Below are 19724 nucleotides of genomic sequence, written 5' to 3'. Positions count from 1 at the left end.
TATCTATAGGAACTCTCTGTAGATTGTGCATAAATGCGTTCAATGTCCTCTAGGATCTTAGATGCATCATCTTCAAAATTTATCATTGATAGATGCTCATTCCTCAAACTGCTCAAAATTATGTGCTTGGCTTCATCATTTTTAATACTCCAAGCTTCTATCTTAGCTAAAGCTTCTGCATCGGTTCCTGTAGGCTTTTCTTCCTTAATGGCCTGCAGAACACGCCTAGCAGCAAGATAAACTAAAACGCGCTGCTTCCACTGCACAAAATTATTGTCATCCAGCAGCATAAAACTTGGTCTTGCCTCACTATCAAAACTGGAGCTTGCCATCTTAAAACTTCAAAAATTTCCAAAATTCAAAAATCTTTCAAAAATCAAATTCAAAATCTCAAAAATATCTTCACTACCTCTGAGCTTTCTCAGTGCTGTAAACTCTGAGGGAGGGGAGGGGTAGTTAATCCCCCAAGCACACTGCAGAACAAAGAGACCATGTGCTCAACCAGGAAATCCTAACTGGAAAAATCCTACAGAGTTCAAAATCACAATCCAAATCAATCCTTCAAAAATACACAAAATACGCAACTCTGGGCCGCAATAACCCTTTGTGGGAATGTTCAGGAATGTGGATGAGGAGATATTGTTTAATATATCCTATCCCCGCTTGCGCTAGCAAGCACAAAACTTTAGCAGAGTAAAACATTCCCCTTTTGCAAAATACACAGCAGAAGAACGTTTGCGCAGGCTTGATTTAAGCCACTAAAATAAAGTGTATTTTCCTGGTATTTCCCCTTTTTCCCTCTTAAAAGAAAAGACACAACACAATGCTCTTAAAAGTATAAAAGATGTTTACTTACAAGCATCTCGAGGTACAGCACACTCAAGAGGTAGACTTGCTTAGTTAAAAGGTAATATATACATTGTGAAGTTCACTTATAAGAAGTGAGACTCCATCTCATCTCTCTCTCTAGGCTGGAGGCCTTGAGGGAGAGACTCACTAAGATGTGTGTAGTCCAAGAGGTCTGGTCCAAGAGAGGGAAAATGGCTGTTTCCTTCAGGATTTATCTGCCACTTCCTCAACTCATTTGCATGTGAAGGAAGAGGAAACTACGCTTAGTCATATCCTCCTCCTCAGTCCTCCAAGTGGACTATCTAGGGATTGTTGTGACTTGACTGCACTTAACCCTTTGCATCCCACACAAAGCAATTTCTTTCCCTCAGCAAAGCTTCCTGCCCCTGTGAGGGGCTATTCCACTCTCTCCTTTTGCTTCTGAGTGCTGACAGGTTAGAAGCTCTTAACAGCTGGTAACTGGCTGCTCTTCACTGTCTTTTCCAGCCAGTCTGAAAGCACAAGCAACTGGCATCCAACTACAGAAGTGCAATAACTCTTAAGAGTAATCAAACGCCCCAAACATTAAAACTTAGAAAATGTAGTTTAAACCAGGTCCTGAACTGCAGCTTAACGGGTGAAATATACTTCACTTGGGAAATGTTTATTTTTTGTCCTTTCCCTTCCAATCAGCCATCTCAAATGGTTATGGACGTGCAAGTCTCTTTGTTCAGACAACAAAAACAAAAGCAGTAGCCTGCAATCATTGTCAAATTTTATAGGAGACAAAGAGACAACAGAGACAACCTGCCCAGACTCACCTTGCGCTTTTTGCTCAAAAGCAGGTCTCCTAGCTTTCCTCTTATCCACAAGCAAAACATCCACATCCAGTCATTTATTTCACACCCACCCACCCACCCACAGTCCCAAAGCACTGAAGGCCACATTTGGCAGCAAATTTCCACCCTCTTGGTTGCACTGCCACTTTTACCTGAGGAGGAAATCTTGAAAGATCCACCGTACAGGAAAGCCAGCTCTTCGGACCTTCACTGTCTCCAGCATGCCTGAATATCGCAGTTGTTTCAGTACCACCTCTGGATTGAAGAGATTTGGAGACTATGCAAAGCAAGGAGTACAGCCAAGCCAAGGATAGGAGACAAAAAAGAAATGATTTCCTTGTATAAAAAGTATTATATTGGCCTGAGCATTGTGAAGGGCAACCTCAGAATCTCGTATAACGTGCCCCAATTACATGAATGTGCAGGCACTTGTGAATACACACATAGTCATATACAGATCAAGTAGATAAAAAAATTCTCTAGGATTGAGAGAATTGTTGCTATGTAGGATGCATCTTCAAATGTGTTAGGGAAGGGGTAGGGAAGCTGTGGCCTTCCTAATGTTGCTGGACTACAACGCACATCACTCCTGAGCATTGATCATGTTGGCTGGGGTGGATGGGAGATGTAGGCAAACAACATAGGGAGTACCACAAGCTCCCTAACCCTGTGTTAAGAATCCACTGAAAGAGATCCAGTCCTGGCTCAGATCAGCATGCTTTGTTCCACTCCTTTCTGTGCTAGCTCTGGTCAAAAGAGGAGAGGACCCTGTATGTGGCCAGACCAGAGTCACAAAACATTCTCCTATTACCACAATAGGCCCTATTTTTTCTGCCTGCAGCTTTGGTGGGTTATAAGCTCACCATCTTTTGAAGAAAAGGGTAGAAAATCCCCCAAACACCAACGCCACTTTCCATTCTAGCCTAGATATCATTTAAGGTCTGGTGGCTCTCCACCTGCCTTGCCCAACTGTCTGTAGCAGCTCTAGAAAGTCACCTTTTCCTGGTTGGGTTTAATGCAGCGAATGAATAGTGGGTTGCAAGTGCTGAGCGTGGCCATCAAAGAGTGTAGGGAGTCCTAAAAAGAAGAAGAAAAGAACACTGAAAAGGAGTCACGTTTTTGGAAAATTAAGATTCTGACCTCTCTCTTGCCCCCACCCCACCACCAGCCAGTCATACAAAAACTTTGTGGATAGGATGAGGAAACAGGAACCTCTGAACAGTGGATTTTGTGTGGCCCAACATTTCTTAAAGGTTGTGTACATGCGCACAGAATCTGTGGTGAAGGCACACAATCACCACATTCTCATCACACACACAACTTTCTGACCAGGATGGGCTCAGTGGAACGCAGTTTTGCTAGTTTGCAGTGGCTGGTGGCAATGCACAGCACTGATTGGTTAATGCTCCCTGCAATCCCTGGAGCTGTTTTATAACCTTAAAAAATCCCCAACTAATGACTTTTTGAAAAAGAAAAAGAGATTGGGGAAAATGCATGTTTTGATGAATAAATGTACACAGGGCACTTTAAAAATTAAAGAAAAGGCAGAGAGTCTGTGTGAAGCATAGAGAGTAGCAAGCCTAAGGTCTAAACAACACTTCAGTGGTAGCATGCATGTCTGTCCTGTTCGTAGCACAATTCAGTGTGGAAGCTGAGCTCATCCCAGGCAAGAAAATCCCTATTGGGGCTTCTGCTGTTACGTGTGAATGTCTGCCTGCCCCTTCATTGGGCCTGCTGCTCCTACCCTGAACTGTGAACTGACAGTCGGCCTGCGCCTCTGAGTTCCCATCTTCAGTGTGTCTTCACTGCTGCAGCTAGCAACTCTTTCAAAGAGATCATAGATGAAATCCAGCCTGCAGACAAAGAGGAGCATAAGGCAGAGAAAACATGTATTTGATCACATCTTGCATGGGGGGTTATGTTCTGCGGGTGCTACATATACGCAAAATCACATATACCCAGATCACCACCTTGGAACTGGGCCCACATGACCATCTCTACCTTCCAAGCAAGGCAGAGAGCTTTTAAGTTCTTGGACTGGGATGCTCTCGCAAGATCTTGCAGGGCTGCCCAAGTGCCAGAGCATCCCAGAGTCCGGTAAGCAATTCTGAGAACTTAAAAGCTCTTTCCACGCCAGAAAAACCCATCACAAAAGGAGCTTTTGAGCTCTCTGCCTTATGTGCAATTAGCTTGTGAGATTTCAACTGGCTGGCTTTCAACCATGTAAAGCTGAAATCACGCAAGTTAACTGCATGCAAGATGCAATCATGCTGTACTGCCAAATTCCAAAGGCAGAAACGAACAGGCTGGTGCTGCCTATCTCTTTCTGAAACTGCGTGATGCATTCATTCTTCCTTTTGATGAACTACAGTAGTCTGGAGCAAAATCAAATTTTATTAAACTGTCACAGACCAAAACGACTCATACAACTGATCAAAGAAGGACAACACAGGGATAAACAGAGGACAATTTCAATACAAATTAGGCCATGACAACACTGTAAAGGACATAAATAAAACTAAATATTCGCATTTGCCTGCGTATTGACATTGGAAAGCTCTTGTTTCCTGCGTCTAATAGCAGCTACGCAGAATTTGGCAACATTGATCGTAATTTCAGGGACCTTATCTTCTACCAAGGCTCTCAAACGTTGGGATTCTGGTTCATTTTTAAGCTTTTGTGAGACTGGGGCGATAAAGGTCCAGCGTAGATCCTCGTAGAGACTGTAGTGTAGCAATACATGCAAATTTGTTTCCACTTCTGATGAGCCACATGGGCAAACACGTGACTCATACGGTTTACCCTCATATCTACCTAGCAACAGTGCAGAGGGCAACACATTAAATCTGGCCAAGGTAAAAGAATGTCTATACTTGGGTATTTGCAATTTTGCCAATTGACTGGAGCAATCTTGGAAAGTTCTGCATTATGCTGGATCTTATGGAAAGGTTGGGTACCTGAAGTCCCATGGCAAAGAACTGATCGCTCCAACAGCCATTAATTGCCTCTGGGGGCTTGCAAAATGGTCCAAAGCATGTGCTAGGACTCCATATCAGCTCCCCATCCTTCTGTCTACAGTACTGAATGTCCAAGGAACAGCTTCCCTGCCCCCAATCAAAGTGTTTAGATGTGATATATGCTCTGCAACTCTGCTACATGCCCATCTGTAGCTCCCAACTAGTTTGGGCTTCGTTCGAAAACAGTTGCTTACCTGCTGTCTTTCAGCATGTTTAAAATGTCATCTCTAAAGGTGTCTCTGTTTTTCTCCAGAAAGCCCCTCACATCATAGAGGACCTGCAGGTAACAGGTTGCAACATAAGCATTAAAATGTGCCATCATGATAATGCACAACACAGATGCATTTAAGAAGGAGGGAAAACTCTTGAACTCACACACCCAAAGCTGCCAAATACCTTATGCATCTCTCAAGCCCTTTATTGATTAATATTGGGAACTAGCCCAGAGGCGATATGTAGAGCCCTGTTCTGCTTTGCTACAGGATCAATGTACTGTAGTGGCCACCAGAACCTTGGACAACAACTAGGAACACAAGTCTAAACATCCCCTCTCGGCCATTAATCTCACCAGGTGATCTTGGACCAATCAATACCTTTCAGCCTAGACTACTTTAAAGGGTTGTTATGATAATGCAAAGGAAGGGGGGGGTCAGACATGCCACCATGAGCCCCTTGGAAGAAAGGTAGATGAAAGTGTCAAAGATAAATAAATTCTGCAGCCCACTGCCTCTCAACAAGAGAGTTTAATTCAGCCTCCCCTCAACAGCAACCCAGTAGCCAGAGCAGGGATTAAATCCTGCTGCCTTGGCTGTGCCATCCTGTTCCCTGCTGGGAACAGGGCATGCAGTTAATGCAGGATTAAACCCTGTCCTCCTGCCCATCATCTGGTTTCAGCAGTGTTATCATCTGATGGGGGGGTGCGATTTGGGGGGAAATGGCCTCACAGACCAGATTGGAAACTCTGGTGGGTCAAGACTGGTAGGCTGTTCTAAACCACAGCAACTGTAATGTGTGTTCTGGTCCCAAACAAGTCTCATCTGTGGAGGGTTCAACAACAAAAATATTTGATAGGCCTAAACCTCAAATTGGCAACTTAAAAGAGTTTTAAAACTTGGTAGAGGCTGCTGCTCAATCCCATGTCCATTCCAGAAATAAAATTCTGCACTTTAGGCCTTTTTTTGTCAGCTTCCGGCTATGGCCTAACTGCTCACTGGCTTGTAGGCTCCAAACTCAGCCAGCTGCTCAGCTATCAGGCTAAAATGCACTTACCTCTCCGGCATAGTGCTGGATTCCAAACTGAAAATCTGTTACTCGAGGCTTCATATAGTACTGGTTGCTCTGAAACAGAAGTGAGCGAAGCACTGTTTATACTACCCCAGCACCTGAAGCAACACATCAGCAGTTGTTTTTAAAAATCATGAGTGGTAGTAATTTTTTGCACATAACCAAGCCAAAGATTGAAGGCCAGGACCACACTCTGCTGCAGTACTATTGCACTTCATAAACTGTCGATCCCAAAATGGCCGCACAGTAACCACAACAGTCAGTTAAAGAGTATTTTGGTGGAGCCAAAAGGGAACTATCCTGGCAAACATCTCTGTCAGTGCTACAACTCAGACATTCTGACGAGCCAGAAATTTTCCTTCTGAAAGATTCCCTGCCTCAGATTGAAGCATCCCAGCTTTGTCACAAGCCACTAGGATCAGTCTGCCTACTGGAATTCCCAGAACTGCTAAAATACAATGTTCTTCACAGAGTACTGATTGTGTCTGTTAGCCATTATCCAGTAAACTGAACAAGGAAAGCTATTCTACCCTGAATTGTTAACCTAATTTTAAACCTCCACCCGCTGAATCTTAGCAGCTATTCATTTGGTAAGAGACTTAGGGTCATCTGCTTAAGAGACACATTATGCAATTCTGTTTGCTTTGCTTTGAAGAGGGTTAATTTGGCCTCACAGTTTGTCTGCCTTTTCTATCAGAAGACACTATGGGAGCCTTCCAAGGATGAAGCAGAGGCTCAGCCAAAGAGGTTCCAAAAGTGTCAATAACTGGTTCTTTGTGGGCTGTGTTCCTCTTGCTCATTTTGTGGCCTTCTTTTAAAAAATCCACAGTGGAAGAAGTTCCCATTTCATACAACAAACAGAGCACCACCTACTTTGTTCATGAGAGGAAATTTAAAATATCAAGATTATGTAAAGTGTAGTTTGTGGGAACACATCCTGTGTTGTTAATGTGGGGTGGTGGGGTGGGGAGAAAAGAACATGGAACAAATCCCTGAGGGGCATCAAACTATGGTTCCATACAGGTTTCTCTTCTCTTTAATCTGCACCTTGCTCCACCTATCCCTTTGGTGTGTTAGATATATGAATCAAAGCTATATACCACCACCCACTGCAATATATGCATTCCACACAGGGCTGCCCCTCAATACTGTCTGGAAGCTGCAGCTGGTCCAGAATGCAGAGGGTAGGCTGCCAACTAGTGCCAACCAAGCAGATCAAATACCACTGCAATAATTTAGAATAGATTCTAATGCATTTGTTTCCAGGTCCAGTTCAAAGTAATGGTTTTTACTTTTAAAACCTTAAGTGGTTTGTGTTTCAGGTCCTTGAAGGAATGCCTCCTCCCTAAATGTTCCCCCTTTCTGCTTCATGGTCATCAGGTAAGGTCCTGTTTTGTTCCCACCCACCACCCTCTTGTTGGGGGCTATGAGATCTGGGATTGTCTCTGCAATGGCATTTTATATTTCAAACTCCTTGTCTAAGAAGGTCTGCCTACTCAACTCCTGATTCTTAGAAGGGTGCTTAAAAATCATTTTATCCACAAAGGTGTTTTGGTTGCTGGGAGGCAACTGGTGTTGGCTTTATTTAGTTTGCCTTCCAATTTCTGGTTTGTTAATACAGCAATCCTGCAATTTATGCAGGGGTTACTTTCTGGAGATTGCACATAGTCAAAACACATTGGGTTCAGTGGTGGGAGGGATTGCCAAAGTCTTTTTTCCCAGGTGCCTGTCTGCTTTTGGCCCATTTATTTATTTATTTATTTATTTATTATTTAAATAAAGCTGAATACACACAAGTTAAAATCAGGCTTACTGTGTTGGGATTGTAATATTTTACATTGGTTTTGATATTATTTATTATTATTATTATTATTATTATTATTATTATTAAGCCTACGATATACATTTTAGAAATGCATAGATAAATGCATGCAAATGCTGTGTATACATGTATCTTCACTTACCCCATGCTGGTTGTGCAGCTTTTCCAAAAGGGTACTGTCTGTGCCTTTGGGGAATCTACTCTCTTCATTAACCAGGGCCAGCAAACCAAGTTTCTGTAGCCAGAAAAGAAAGAGACTTGCAATCAGCCAACAGACTATGGCCGCAGGTGACAAGGTGGGATGTAAAGGTGGAGAGGGAAGCAAGACATCTAACTGGGATGTGGGGGTGCGGAGGGCAGGGCATTTTAGAAAACAGTTGTAGATATGCAGTTGTAAAGGGGAATGAGCAAAGAAATGACATTAAAAATGAAAATGAGGAACTAATAACCCAGGTAACTAGTGATCATTTAATGTAATGTTATGTTGCTCAGCCTAAAGTAAGGTTGGAGGAGGTGTAAAAATTGTATGTACGTAAGGACAGCAAATACATACACACACACACACAGCCCTTGAGCTAGCCATGATTTCCACTCATACCTCCCCCCTTCTTTTTCCTTACACTCTTCTTCTTTTTCTTCACAATGAACGCTTCCAACTTCTGAATGAAGCCTGTCCATTTCCATAAAAGTAACAGAAGCCAAGGTGGGGAGAGGCAAAATACCAGCTATAAACTCAGGCACAGAAACAAGGCTTGCTACTTCGGATCAAGGTCAGAGAGAAAACCCCAGTCTACAAAGGAAGCATACTCTTGACTTCATGCTAACCCATCACACCGGAGAGAGGCCTACCTTCTCAATAAGATCCAGGCACTCTGCATTGTCCATCCAATCAATGGCTTCCCAGCTTATCCCCTCTCTGCCAAAAAGAGAGGGGAAACACAAGTCAGGCACTCATATTTGCAGAGAGCAGGAGCTAAGAAACAGTAAGACGCTTTGGACAGGACAGAAGTGCAAGAAAAGGAGAATATCATCCCTGGGAGGGGAAAAGCAGAGAGGAAGGTAAAACTGCTCCCAGGCAGCAAAGTAGTGGATGAGTCTTGCTTTTATCAAGCTTCCCAAGGATTTCCTTGACCCCCACATGGATTGTCAGTGATGAAATCCAAAGCGGCTTTTCTGCTAGCAGTTTTTCCTCCTCCATCTGAGAGCAATGGGCTCTCTTGGTTGCCAGGGGCCACTACCAATAAGCAATAGCCACTGCCTCCTGAAAAGGCCACTTTTAACTACCTGTTGTACTCAAGCTGCTCCAGGGAGAATATGTGCTTGTTGAAGTACTCCTGGAGCTTCTCATTTGCATAGTTAATGTTAAACTGCTCAAAACGATTCACCTGTGCGTGTGACAAGAGAAACCAATATTAGCACCCATGTTCTTGGTCTGGGGGGGAAAACATTTTTCCCTTGAGGGCTGCAAGGAAGAGGAAGTGCATGCGGGAAGCAAGGGAGGGTCAGCGGAAGTGCCAAGGGTCAGCTTGTTATTGCCTCTCCTGCCGGCTGCTGCCAGTCTGGGCAGTGGCAGTGGCACAGAAACTGCAGAGACTGCAAATGACAAGGCTGCCCATTCAAGGTGTAACAAGGCACATAAAGAAAAGGATCAGTGAATGAAGCTCACTGGGTGACCTTGGGTCTGTCGCAGTCTCTCAACCTAATCTACCTCACAGGGTTGTAGCATAGATAAGTTGTTGCGTGGTTGAGACCCATCAGTAATAATAATAATAATAATAATAATAATAATAATAATAATATACAGTGCCACCTGAAGCTCTTTGGAGAAAAAGTGGGATATAAATGTAATAATGAAAGGAGAGGAGGACACAAGGGAGTGCATGCCCATGTAACATACGTGCCAAGAGAGTTTGACTAAATGCCTTACCAAAGGAATTTTCACCGGACATTGTCAAAGTTTGGGGAAGGGCTGTAGCTCAGTGGTAGAGCATATGCTTTGCATGCAGAAAGTCCCAGGTTCAATCCCTGGGTTCTCCAGGTATGACTGGGAATGCCCTGTGTCTGGAGCCCTGGAAAGTCGCTGCCAGTCTGTGTAGACAATACTGAGGTACCGGTAGATGGACCTGGTTGCCTGACTTGGTGTATTTCAACAAACAATATACAGGGTGGAGTAATAAATGAGCAAATTTTTGTGTGTGACTTTGACTTGGTGTATGGCAGCTGCCTTTGTTTCCAATTACAAGAATGAGGTTCAAGGGGCAATTACAATACCATCCCCTGCCCAACTGGCTTGGTATCGAGCAATTTATGTTCCAATGTACTGAAATTACCCTGGAAGGCCTCTACCTTGCCTCCAGGTAATCAGCTCAGCTTGTTTTCTGCATGCACAGGAACTTTCTTTGGTCCATGCAGCAATCCCCAAAAGTTTAATTTCTAACCTGGAAATTCTCAAACCCGAAGATATCCAGGATTCCAACAGACTTAAAGTTTTCCTTCCCTTTTATCTTTGAGTTAATCTTGCCAATGATCCATGAGAAGCACTGTGAATAAAGGGCCATGGCGAGAGAGTCTCTAGAGTCAGCAGCCTAGGGGCAAACAGGGAGGAAGACAATGCTTGTCAGTAAGCAATGAAGTTGGGGGGGGACGACAACAAACATCACTATATGCTGGAGAGCAACATAGGATACTATGGGGAGATCGAGGCAGCAAAGGCCCGGCAAATGAACATTATCCCTGGGAAACTAATTTTAAGTGTAGAACAGCAGAGAAACTGCAGCTGAAACTCAGGTGCCTGAATTGTCAAGGATGGGATGACTGCTATCAAGCATGCCTCCCAGCTCCATCTGTGCCAAACTAGGCCTTGTTGTCACCATGAGAAAATGAGGTATAAACCTGGGTCTGGACTGCAAGTGGGGGACGTACATACTATATACATAGACATGTTTTGAAGAAAAGGGTCTAGCATAGTCTTTTACATGGCATGCAAGCCTTCCATGAAGAGGAATCTGAAAAAGTCCAGTGGAGACATGTAGTTTCATTGCCTTGGTTACTGTTTGTGAGAATTAGGCCCTTGTCAGTCTAAGCTTCCTCCTCTGGGAGGGTGCCTAAAGAAGCCCCTTTGCTTTCCTCCATCAGCTGCCTCACACTACCAAGTGTTTTCGCTTCCTACAGGCCGTCTTTACCCGGGGATGCAAGGGGTGCGGGGCACCTGGGTGCTGAATTTGGGGGGGCGCCCAGTGCTGAAGCCGCTTGAGCTCTTAACTATTTACCTGTTATGGAATAATAAATAATTCTGATCAAGCTAGAAAAACAAAATACATATATACCTAGGTATTACCAAAATGTATACCTACTGTTTCACTAAAGGACTTTTGACTTTGTGCGCTCATTTACCAAAGACGCGCCACACCAGCGGCGCTTGTCAGACTCAATGACAGCGCTTGTCATTCACAACAGTGCCGTGCACGTGAAATTAACTCTTACATCAAAATATTATGTTACATATTGTATTGAGCTACTATGCGGCAGCAGGGTCAGCGGCACCTTTGACACGACTCATGTTTCTTCTAAGTAGGTGCCTAAACAATACTTATAAGTTTAGGTGTGGTGGTGTTGTATACTTAAGTATAAGTGTATTGTAAATAAATGAACAAATAAAAAAAGTTTGTTTCTTTTTCCTCCCTTCTTTCGTAAACAAGAGATAAGGCATAAGCGTGGTGTCTGACATAAGCATAATAAAAGTTAATTTGGGGACTAAACTAAATTTGGGGGCGCTGGGCGGATCTTTGCACCCCGGCGGCGCATATGCTAAGACAGTGCTGCTCACAGGAAACTATAGATCAAAAGGCAGGAGATCCACAAGGTCTCTCCTTTGGCTCAGTGACCACCACTGTCCTTTAGGAAGCCTGAGGCCTAAATCACACATTACAAAGAATACTTGGTGGCTGCTTCCTTGCATCTCCTCAGTAAAATTTAGTCAAGGAAGATGCATGATGCCAGCACACTGAGACTTTCCCTGCCCCTGCTCTGCATCACTGGCTGCTGCTTGCAGGGGGAAGGGAAACTCTGGGCACAATGATGCCCTCTCAAATGGTCTTTAACTAAACAGGGCCGAAAAGACATGATGGAAAGATGCAGGTGGGCAACAGCTACACATTCCCTGTATTGTATAGTTTGGGCTGGAGCCAACTGCGCTTAGTGAAGCACAGACAGGGAGGAGCGGAACTCAAGTGGCCAGACCGCCTGGTAATTCAACATCTCTGCAACATCTTCCAGGAACGGGTGCTTGACCCAACACACCCGGGACTAGGACAAAAGCAGGGGTGGGCGGCACACAGACACGTGCGTTCTGTCAAAGGCCCCATTGACTAGCCTCAGCTCCTTCTGTCTAACGCACTGGAAAATGCCAGTGCTTGGCATTATAATTAGCTGTGCGTACTCTGCAAACTGACTGGCATCAGATTCTCTCATGCATCTGGCAATAGTTGGCTGGCATTCCTAGCAGGCTGGGATGCGGAAAGTGGGCATTTGGCAGCAGGAAGTCTAACTAGTGAGGAAGGGCTATTGAGGAGTGTGCCACAGTGCCCTCATGTTCTGCTTGCAGGTTTCCAATAAGCATCTGATTTGTCACTGTGGGAAGAGTGCTGGACTGAGTGGGCCTTTGGCCTGATGCAACTGGGCTTCATCCTCTGCAGAGTGCTTGCTGCACTTATCTACAAGAGAATCTATTTATTTGCTTGTTGCTTCTCCAGAGACACCCAGCTCACATTATGCAGCATCTGCAGCAGAGAATGGGGGTAGGGGGGTAGGATGACTCAGGCCTGGGGGCAAATGCAGCCCTCTAAGCCACTCTACCTGACCCACAGGTCTCTACCTAGACCACACACCTTACTGGCCCCTGCTCTGCACCCTCCTTGAGAATTTTGCCCAGCTGGAATATGTCCCTGAACTCTGAGAATACCTCTTGCTCATCTGGTGGAAGATGCAGAGAAGTGTGAGACTCCATGCAGAAGCTACCCTACTGTATAAGTGTCACATTCATCGCTCTGTCCCCAGTTACTGTACCTTTGGTCCCACTCTCCCTGCCTTGCAAATGGCTTCCCTACATCCCAGCTCACTCAAATTCCTGAGCCACAGTGCACATTCTGGGAAACCCTCCTCAAGGGTTGGGGGGAGTATGTAATGTTCAAATCCGAGGCATCCCTCCACCGCTATTTCCCCTTGACAACTATGTGAGTGCTGCCACCTAGGGGCAAGTGCCCTTCATAGCCAGGCGCCAACCACCATGCTTAGTACAAAGCCGTTGGCTACTCACTCACCTGCTCCACAGTGAGGGGAGAGCTGATCTCCTCTCCCCGTAGGAACATGGATCTCTGGGTGAGCACCTCAGACAACTGGAAGGCATCCAAGCCAAGCAGCTCGCTGACATTATTCAGCACTAGGAGAGAGGATGATAAAAGAGAGATGGCAGTACAATAATGCTTGTGATAATGTGTTATTATGTGGAAGTGACTGATGAGGGAGGGGGCCACTCCTCAAAAAGGGACAGGAAGCCAATACAATCAAGAGGCAGGATAGGCGTTTGGAGAGATCTTGCTGGCAACTCCTGATCCCCCAAGACTCCACTGATAGGCCCAGGGGGAAGGCGGGAAAATAACAGAAACACATTAACCATGACATTCCAAAACGTGGCAAAGCTATATCTGGCAAGCCAGCATGACAACTAGGGTAGAGGATTTGTAAGCACGAAACTATAGTTTCACAACATGGTGTGTGCATGTTCAAGCCCATTCGTCCACTCAAAACCTAACTTGAATTGGGGGGTTAAAAATCTACTGTGAATATAACAGTGTCTCATATTAGGAAGAACTAGACTTGGAATTGTCTCCCAACTCCTACAGCTCCTGGGCATCCATTTTGTCCTGTGTGCAGTAGCAGAAAGGCAACAAAGCCTGCCAAGTGGATCAGCATGATCACCAAAACGATGAGGGAGGAGAAGCAGATTCCAGGTGGGGACGCCTTCACAGAATGGTGCCGCTTACCAGTTTTTGTTGTAATCTGAGCTCCTCCGGCCGTCATAAATTCAATGTTTCCAAGTTGCAGGATGCCAGACAGGAGTTTGAAAATGTCTCTGATCTCTTCAGAACCGAATCCCATCACTTCGAGGGCAGTCTGCTCAAAACACATTGGAGTTAGGTTAATTCCACTGTCACCCACCACCATCGGGCCAATCTTAGACTTGATATAAAGCAATCCTTACACATCAGCACACACAAACCAGTTAACACATCCCTCTGTGAGATTTTGCTTTCTAAGGCTAGCATCCTAAACACACTCACTATGAAGCAGCTCTACAGAGGTCCATGGAACTTACTTCTGAGTAAACCTGCTGGGATCGTCCTAGTTCAGTCCTTTGGAGAGACTGTTTCATGGACTCTCCTGTTTCCTTGATTCCATATTGCAGCTGTGATTTTTGCCACAATGAACACAGAGCCAAGAATGCTCTCGGTAATAAGTTGAGCCTGGTTTCAGTTAGCCTTGCACCTTATATCCTGGTGGCAGTCAGACCCAATATGCAAGAGGATCCACAACAGGGGCAGAGATCCTGTGACCTTCCAGCTGTTGCTGGACTACAGCTCCCATGATCTATGAGCAGTGTCCACATTGGCTAACACTGTCCAGAAAAATTTGGAGGGCCACAGGATCTCTATCCCTAAGCTACAAGAAGACCCTCTTGTACTTCCAGGCTTTTCCTTAAGCGAATCCTCTTCTGCTCTTTTTCTAGCATGCCCTTTCCTTGCCGTTATTCTACCGCCTGCCTTTCGATTTTATCTCCTATACAGCACTCTGCTTCAAAAGTGCTTTATAAATAATAAATATGATTCCTATAGCACCCTCACATCTTTTCCCTACTTCTACATTACAAATCAGTGCCCATATTTTTGCAGGCGAAATCCTTCCCCAGCTCCTTTTTTTAAAGTGATGGGAACAAATGTAGTAGTACAGAATGGCAAGAAACAATGGGGGGGGGGATACACTAGTGGGGAGACAATGAGAAGTGTCTGTTACTTTAGTCTAAGCAGCCTCTCTAAATTGCTATCAAACAAAGCACACAATTAGCAGGCACCACGTGCAGACAGGCCATTAAGAGTGAAAAATGATCCTCTTGCATTCAATTATTTTGCAATTTAGTCTTCATCAAAGGAAGGAACAGACACACCCTTCCCTTTACACACACACACACACACACACACAGTGTGAACCCCCTCCCCTCGCATCATTGCCTAATGCAGGTGTTTGAAACCATTGTACCCCCCAGATATTGCTGAACTACAACATGCATCATCCCTGGCCATTGGCCATGCTTGCTAGGGCTGATGGGAGTTGTAGTTCCGAAACATCTGGAGGGCCACAGCTTACCCACACCTAGCCTAAAGTCTTACCTGGAGTCAAAAGGAAGACTCACCATGACCTTGCTGAACATCTCTTTGTCGTCCAGGTTCTCATTGGTTACACAGCCAGACTGGTTTAAGTAACGATAGCTCTTGGGCTCCAGCAGGACCAGGGCTTCTGTAGCGAGGCAGCTCCCCAAAGGAGAAGCAAACATATTGGAGGTCAGGGTAGGAGGGTGGGGGGAGAGAAGAGGCAAACAAACAGGGAGAGATGAACCAGGGACATCCAGAAAGCAACCAACTCTTCTTCCACTTGCTCCTTTCTCTGGTGTTGTCTAGACAGCACTCCCAGTTCAACATCATAGGACCAAACCACAGCATGGCAAAGTCTACCCCCCCAAAACAACAACAACTCAAGGACAATATATTGTAGAATAAGTTGTGGGGAACCAACACTAGCCTGTAGCTGCCTTGTCCACAGCAGAAATAAGGCATTTTTAAATTGTAAGCAGCCCTGGCAACTTGCGGTTTTGAATGGCAAGTGAGAGGGCTACTTAATCCATGAGGTAAAAATATAAGGAGGATCCTGCTGGATCAGTTTAAAGGCCTATCTAGTCCAGCATTCTGCTTCCCAAAGTGGCCAACCTATAGTGAAAGCAGCCTGGATGGGTGGTTTAGAGTTGGAAAAGAGCAAGTGGGTTAAGCGGTTTAAGTATACCCTCCTTTTGCTGCTGCTCTGCTCAAAATTAGAGACACCCAATGCTGTTTTTCTCTTCTTTTCAAATAAACTTGCTAGGAAGTAACTTGTAATGTCTAGTTTGCCCCAACGCTCAAAATACTGGGAACTAAACAACCAATTCCCAGGCATCTAATTGCAGAAGACTTCTAAACCCAGTTATTGGTGCATCAGTAAGTACAGCAGCAATTGTGCCAAATAGATATACCTTCCTGTGGTTGCTGGCAGAAATTCCCCCTTCTCCAGCCCAGGGACTGCTAAAGTGTGTGAAGGTACCATATTACTCTGCTAGGGACATTCCTGGATGCCACTGCAAATTCCCTCTCTGCCAATCTGAGATATAGGGTTGTCATATTTCGAAAAGTAAAAACCAGGACACCCCGAAAGTTGTTGAACTTTTTTTAGGAAGCGGAGTTTGGCCCAGTTGCAGACACACCACAGAAGAAATACCACAAATTCCACTCACTGGAATCTGAGGTCAGGGGGTTTTCAGCTCCATTCCCAGGCTCACTAGGATCCTGATAAAAGTATTATTTAAGAGTGTACCAAAGCTTGGTCTCTGTATCAGCAGCTACACCCTTTCCCTCTTAAACTAGGCCGACTGCATCAGAAATAAAGGCCACTCCCTCCAAAACAACCCAAGCAGAGAATGGCCCAAGGAAGTCTGAGATGCGTCTCCAATGCAAATTTTTCATGGCTAATTCCAATTTCAGCCTTGCTTTTTGTAGTGCCCCACATTCATCGTGGGATTTCTGGGACATAAACCCCTGAGGCATTTTCCTCAAACAATTCAACCAAAGTTTTCTTGCTTCTAGTGTAAGGTTCCCCACCCCCACCCCCAGCTTTGAATTTGTGGCAACGGTTAATGTGGTGGCATGTAACATGGAAAACTAGCCATTGCTAATTCAACTGATTTAGGTCACGGACAATCCCTCAAAGGAAGAAGGGGGTTCTGGGGGAAATATGCAAGTCTTCCTGTGGCAGGAGGGAGGGGAAGCTGAATCTGATCAGCGGCAAGGCACAGGGAGCTGCAAACAGCGTGGTGGGCTGGGAGATGCAGAAATAAAGGAGATGCTGGTGGAAGGAAGAGAGCAATGCACTGGCCAGCCCTCGTGAAAAACATGCCTCTGTTAACTGTCCAAGGGCATGGTTAAGTAAAGAAATTGGGCTACTGGTTCTGTGGGCAACACAGGTGTCTCCCTGCTCTCTTCTGCACTCCTACAAGAGGGACGAGTAGGCCCCAAACAGGAAATACAAACCATTACTGTATTTAAATACATCGTCTCAGAGTGGACTTAATATATGATATCCTTCCTTGAAGTTGTAGGAGAAATGCCATTCACAAACTGGAATTCTGCGTTCAGGACTCCACCGTTAATTTGTACAAAGCAAGGGTGCGTCAGAGGCCAAATCCAGCCCTCTAGGCCTCTCTTGTCTACTCTTCGGCACTCTCCTCAGACCATACCCAGCTCCTCACTGGTCCCTAAAGTGTTTCTGTCTAGAACAGGGGTCAGCAACCTTTTTCAACCATGGGCCGGTCCACTGTCCCTCAGACCATGTGGTGGGCTGGATTATTTTTTTGGGGGGGGGGAATGAACGAATTCCTATGCCCCACAAATAATCCAGAGATGCATTTTAAATAAAAGGACACATTCTGCTCATGTAAAAACATGCTGATTCTCAGACCATCTGTGGGCCATTTTAAGAAGGCGATGGGGCCGCATCCGGCCCACGGGCCTTAGGCTGCCTATCCCTGGTCTAGAATGAGTCCTGACAGCGCCTCTCACTTGCCTGGATGGAAGACAGAAGGGTGTTTGTGTGAAAACTGGCCTACTGTATAAAGGTACAAATTTACACCTGCTCTTCGACTTGCTTTTGCCTCTGGCTCCACCCACCGCTGGCATGTGGCCCTCAGAGCGCTGACTGGAAAGGAATGTGGCCCTTGGGCTGACAAAAAATTCCCACCCTGGTGTAGATTTTTATTCTCAAGATTCTGATTCTGAGTCTGTTCCTCCTCTGAAACCTGGGGTATTCGCCTGCGCTCTGAGCCACTCTGCAAGAGTGGGGATCCTCCAGTCCACATGGGCAATCTTGGCCCTCCAGGGGCTTCAGTTTGGTCTGCAAGGCCAAACCACACCCACTCATCCATCAGCTGACAGCAGTGGTGACGTCAGCAGATGGGCGGGAGGACAAGGTTTAATCCTGCACTGCCTGCCCGCATACCCTGTTTCCAGCAGGGAACACTATCACACAGCAAACGGCAGCAAGATTTAATCTCCACTTATCAGCTGATGGGCGGAAATTAAAGCCTTCTCAAAATTGCAGCTCCTGTGCTTCTCTAGCCAGCAGAAGAAGCAAGGGGAGGGGGAGAAGAGTCTACCCCACCCTCCCCTGTGCCACCGAGCACCAGCCTACAGGAGAAGCAGCACTTTTGAGAAGCACATCAAGAGAAACCCCTGGTCCAGTTTCAGCTGAAATGAGACCATGGGGGCTTCTTCTCCCATGAGCAGGAGGGTGACAACAAGGGGGAGATGGGGAGAGGCTCTTGTCCTTTGCTTGGCTGCTGCCGCTGCCCACAGGAGAATTGCACAGAGTTCCAATCCTTTGCAAGCCTCCCTCCCTTGGTTTAAGTTCAGTGCCAAAAGGATTTTGACTGGTGAATGGCCCCACCCACCTGTCAAGTTTGGCCCGTGAGGAGCCCTAATAAGGATCTGGCCCGAAAAGGTTCCCCACCGCTGCCTGACTGTGAGAGCATTGCTCTTCTTGTTGAATGAGAGAAAGCAACTTTGGGAAACCTCATTACCTTTGTGTTCCTCGCTGACGCCCGCTAACAAGGCATAGAAGATATGATAATTGCGTTCCTCTGGGTTCTGGTGGACAACTCTGTTCTGAAACAAAGAAGAATGAAGGGTGTGTGACCCCAAAGGCACACACAAACTAGCAGAGCTCCTGGCAATGAAATGTGTGCTCGACATAGGAGGAAGGACAGCCACTGTTTCTGTTACATCAACAGCATGAAAAGAATCCAGGTAGGTGTGTGTCGCCGCATACAGTTTTACATGCAATTGGTCCTGGGTTCTATGCAAGAATGAGGGAAGTCCACACCAAAACCCATAACCAGTCACCTTTTAATCTCCATTTCCATGCGCCAAATTATATCCCTCCTTGAGTGGGGCTTCTTGAGTGATTACTGAGGATTGAGGTCTTGTGCTGTCTTCCTTCACTGCCATTTTCTTGTTGCTGCTCCTTCACTACTACTGGAGCCTCTCTCCCTTGTTTCTTTTTGGTTAATTTAGCACCATTTCATCCATGCATTTTCCCACCGGGACACGTTGCTCATTTGCCTACTTCACAGTCTCAGAATCTGACTGCTCCCTTTTCCCTAGCAAAGCAAATCAGCCTCACTCCTCTCTTTTCAGTACGGTAGCGTGTGTGGGTCCATTAGTGCAATTGCACAGATGCAACTGCGCAAAACAGAACATTTATTAATAACATAGATGTTCAAGGATTCGGAAACATATGTATTATGAGAAACTCGTGGTTCTTTCTAAGACGGTGAAGGGTTTTAATGAGCTGTAACCAAAAAGGAGGGGGGGGGAATATAGCTTAATGCAGTGCGGACACACCGGAGTTTCTACTGAGCAGAAGTTTTAGGGGTGTTGAGGCAGTACCCTACCCAGGAGTAGCCATCATAGCATCTCCATATCATCAAAATAAACTTTACTTCAAGAGATATAAATTTCACACCAAATTATGATCTAAAAGAAAATATAATGAAAATGCAATATAGGTGGCATCTGACCCCAG

At 45.4% G+C, this 19724-nt stretch overlaps 1 protein-coding gene across 2 annotated transcripts in view; it reads right to left on the bottom strand.

Moving 5' to 3' along the window:
• Positions 1-18805, bottom strand: part of LOC118090550 (unconventional myosin-X) — a 56512-nt gene extending 37707 nt beyond the window's left edge. Inside the window, exons 1-13 of one of the 2 annotated variants that reach the window (XM_088663214.1) lie at positions 18721-18800; positions 15256-15359; positions 13832-13961; positions 13109-13227; positions 10229-10375; positions 9075-9175; positions 8640-8706; positions 7933-8025; positions 5954-6022; positions 4879-4961; positions 3412-3520; positions 2664-2744; positions 1820-1944 (exon numbers count right to left, since the gene is read on the bottom strand). In XM_088663214.1, coding sequence (XP_088519340.1) covers positions 1820-1944; positions 2664-2744; positions 3412-3520; positions 4879-4961; positions 5954-6022; positions 7933-8025; positions 8640-8706; positions 9075-9175; positions 10229-10375; positions 13109-13227; positions 13832-13961; positions 15256-15273 — 1142 coding nt within the window. In that variant the 5' untranslated portion in view covers positions 15274-15359; positions 18721-18800. Of the gene's footprint in view, positions 1-1819; positions 1945-2663; positions 2745-3411; positions 3521-4878; positions 4962-5953; positions 6023-7932; positions 8026-8639; positions 8707-9074; positions 9176-10228; positions 10376-13108; positions 13228-13831; positions 13962-15255; positions 15360-18720 lie in introns of both variants that reach the window. The other variant, XM_088663209.1, reaches the window with a different exon arrangement.
• Between the last annotated feature and the right edge of the window lie 919 nt (positions 18806-19724).

Source organism: Zootoca vivipara, chromosome 1, assembly GCF_965207765.1.
Source record: "Zootoca vivipara chromosome 1, rZooViv2.hap1.1, whole genome shotgun sequence".
Taxonomy (NCBI): domain Eukaryota; kingdom Metazoa; phylum Chordata; class Lepidosauria; order Squamata; family Lacertidae; genus Zootoca; species Zootoca vivipara.
Note: the sequence above shows the minus strand (reverse complement) of the source record. Positions and strands in the feature narration are given on the sequence as shown.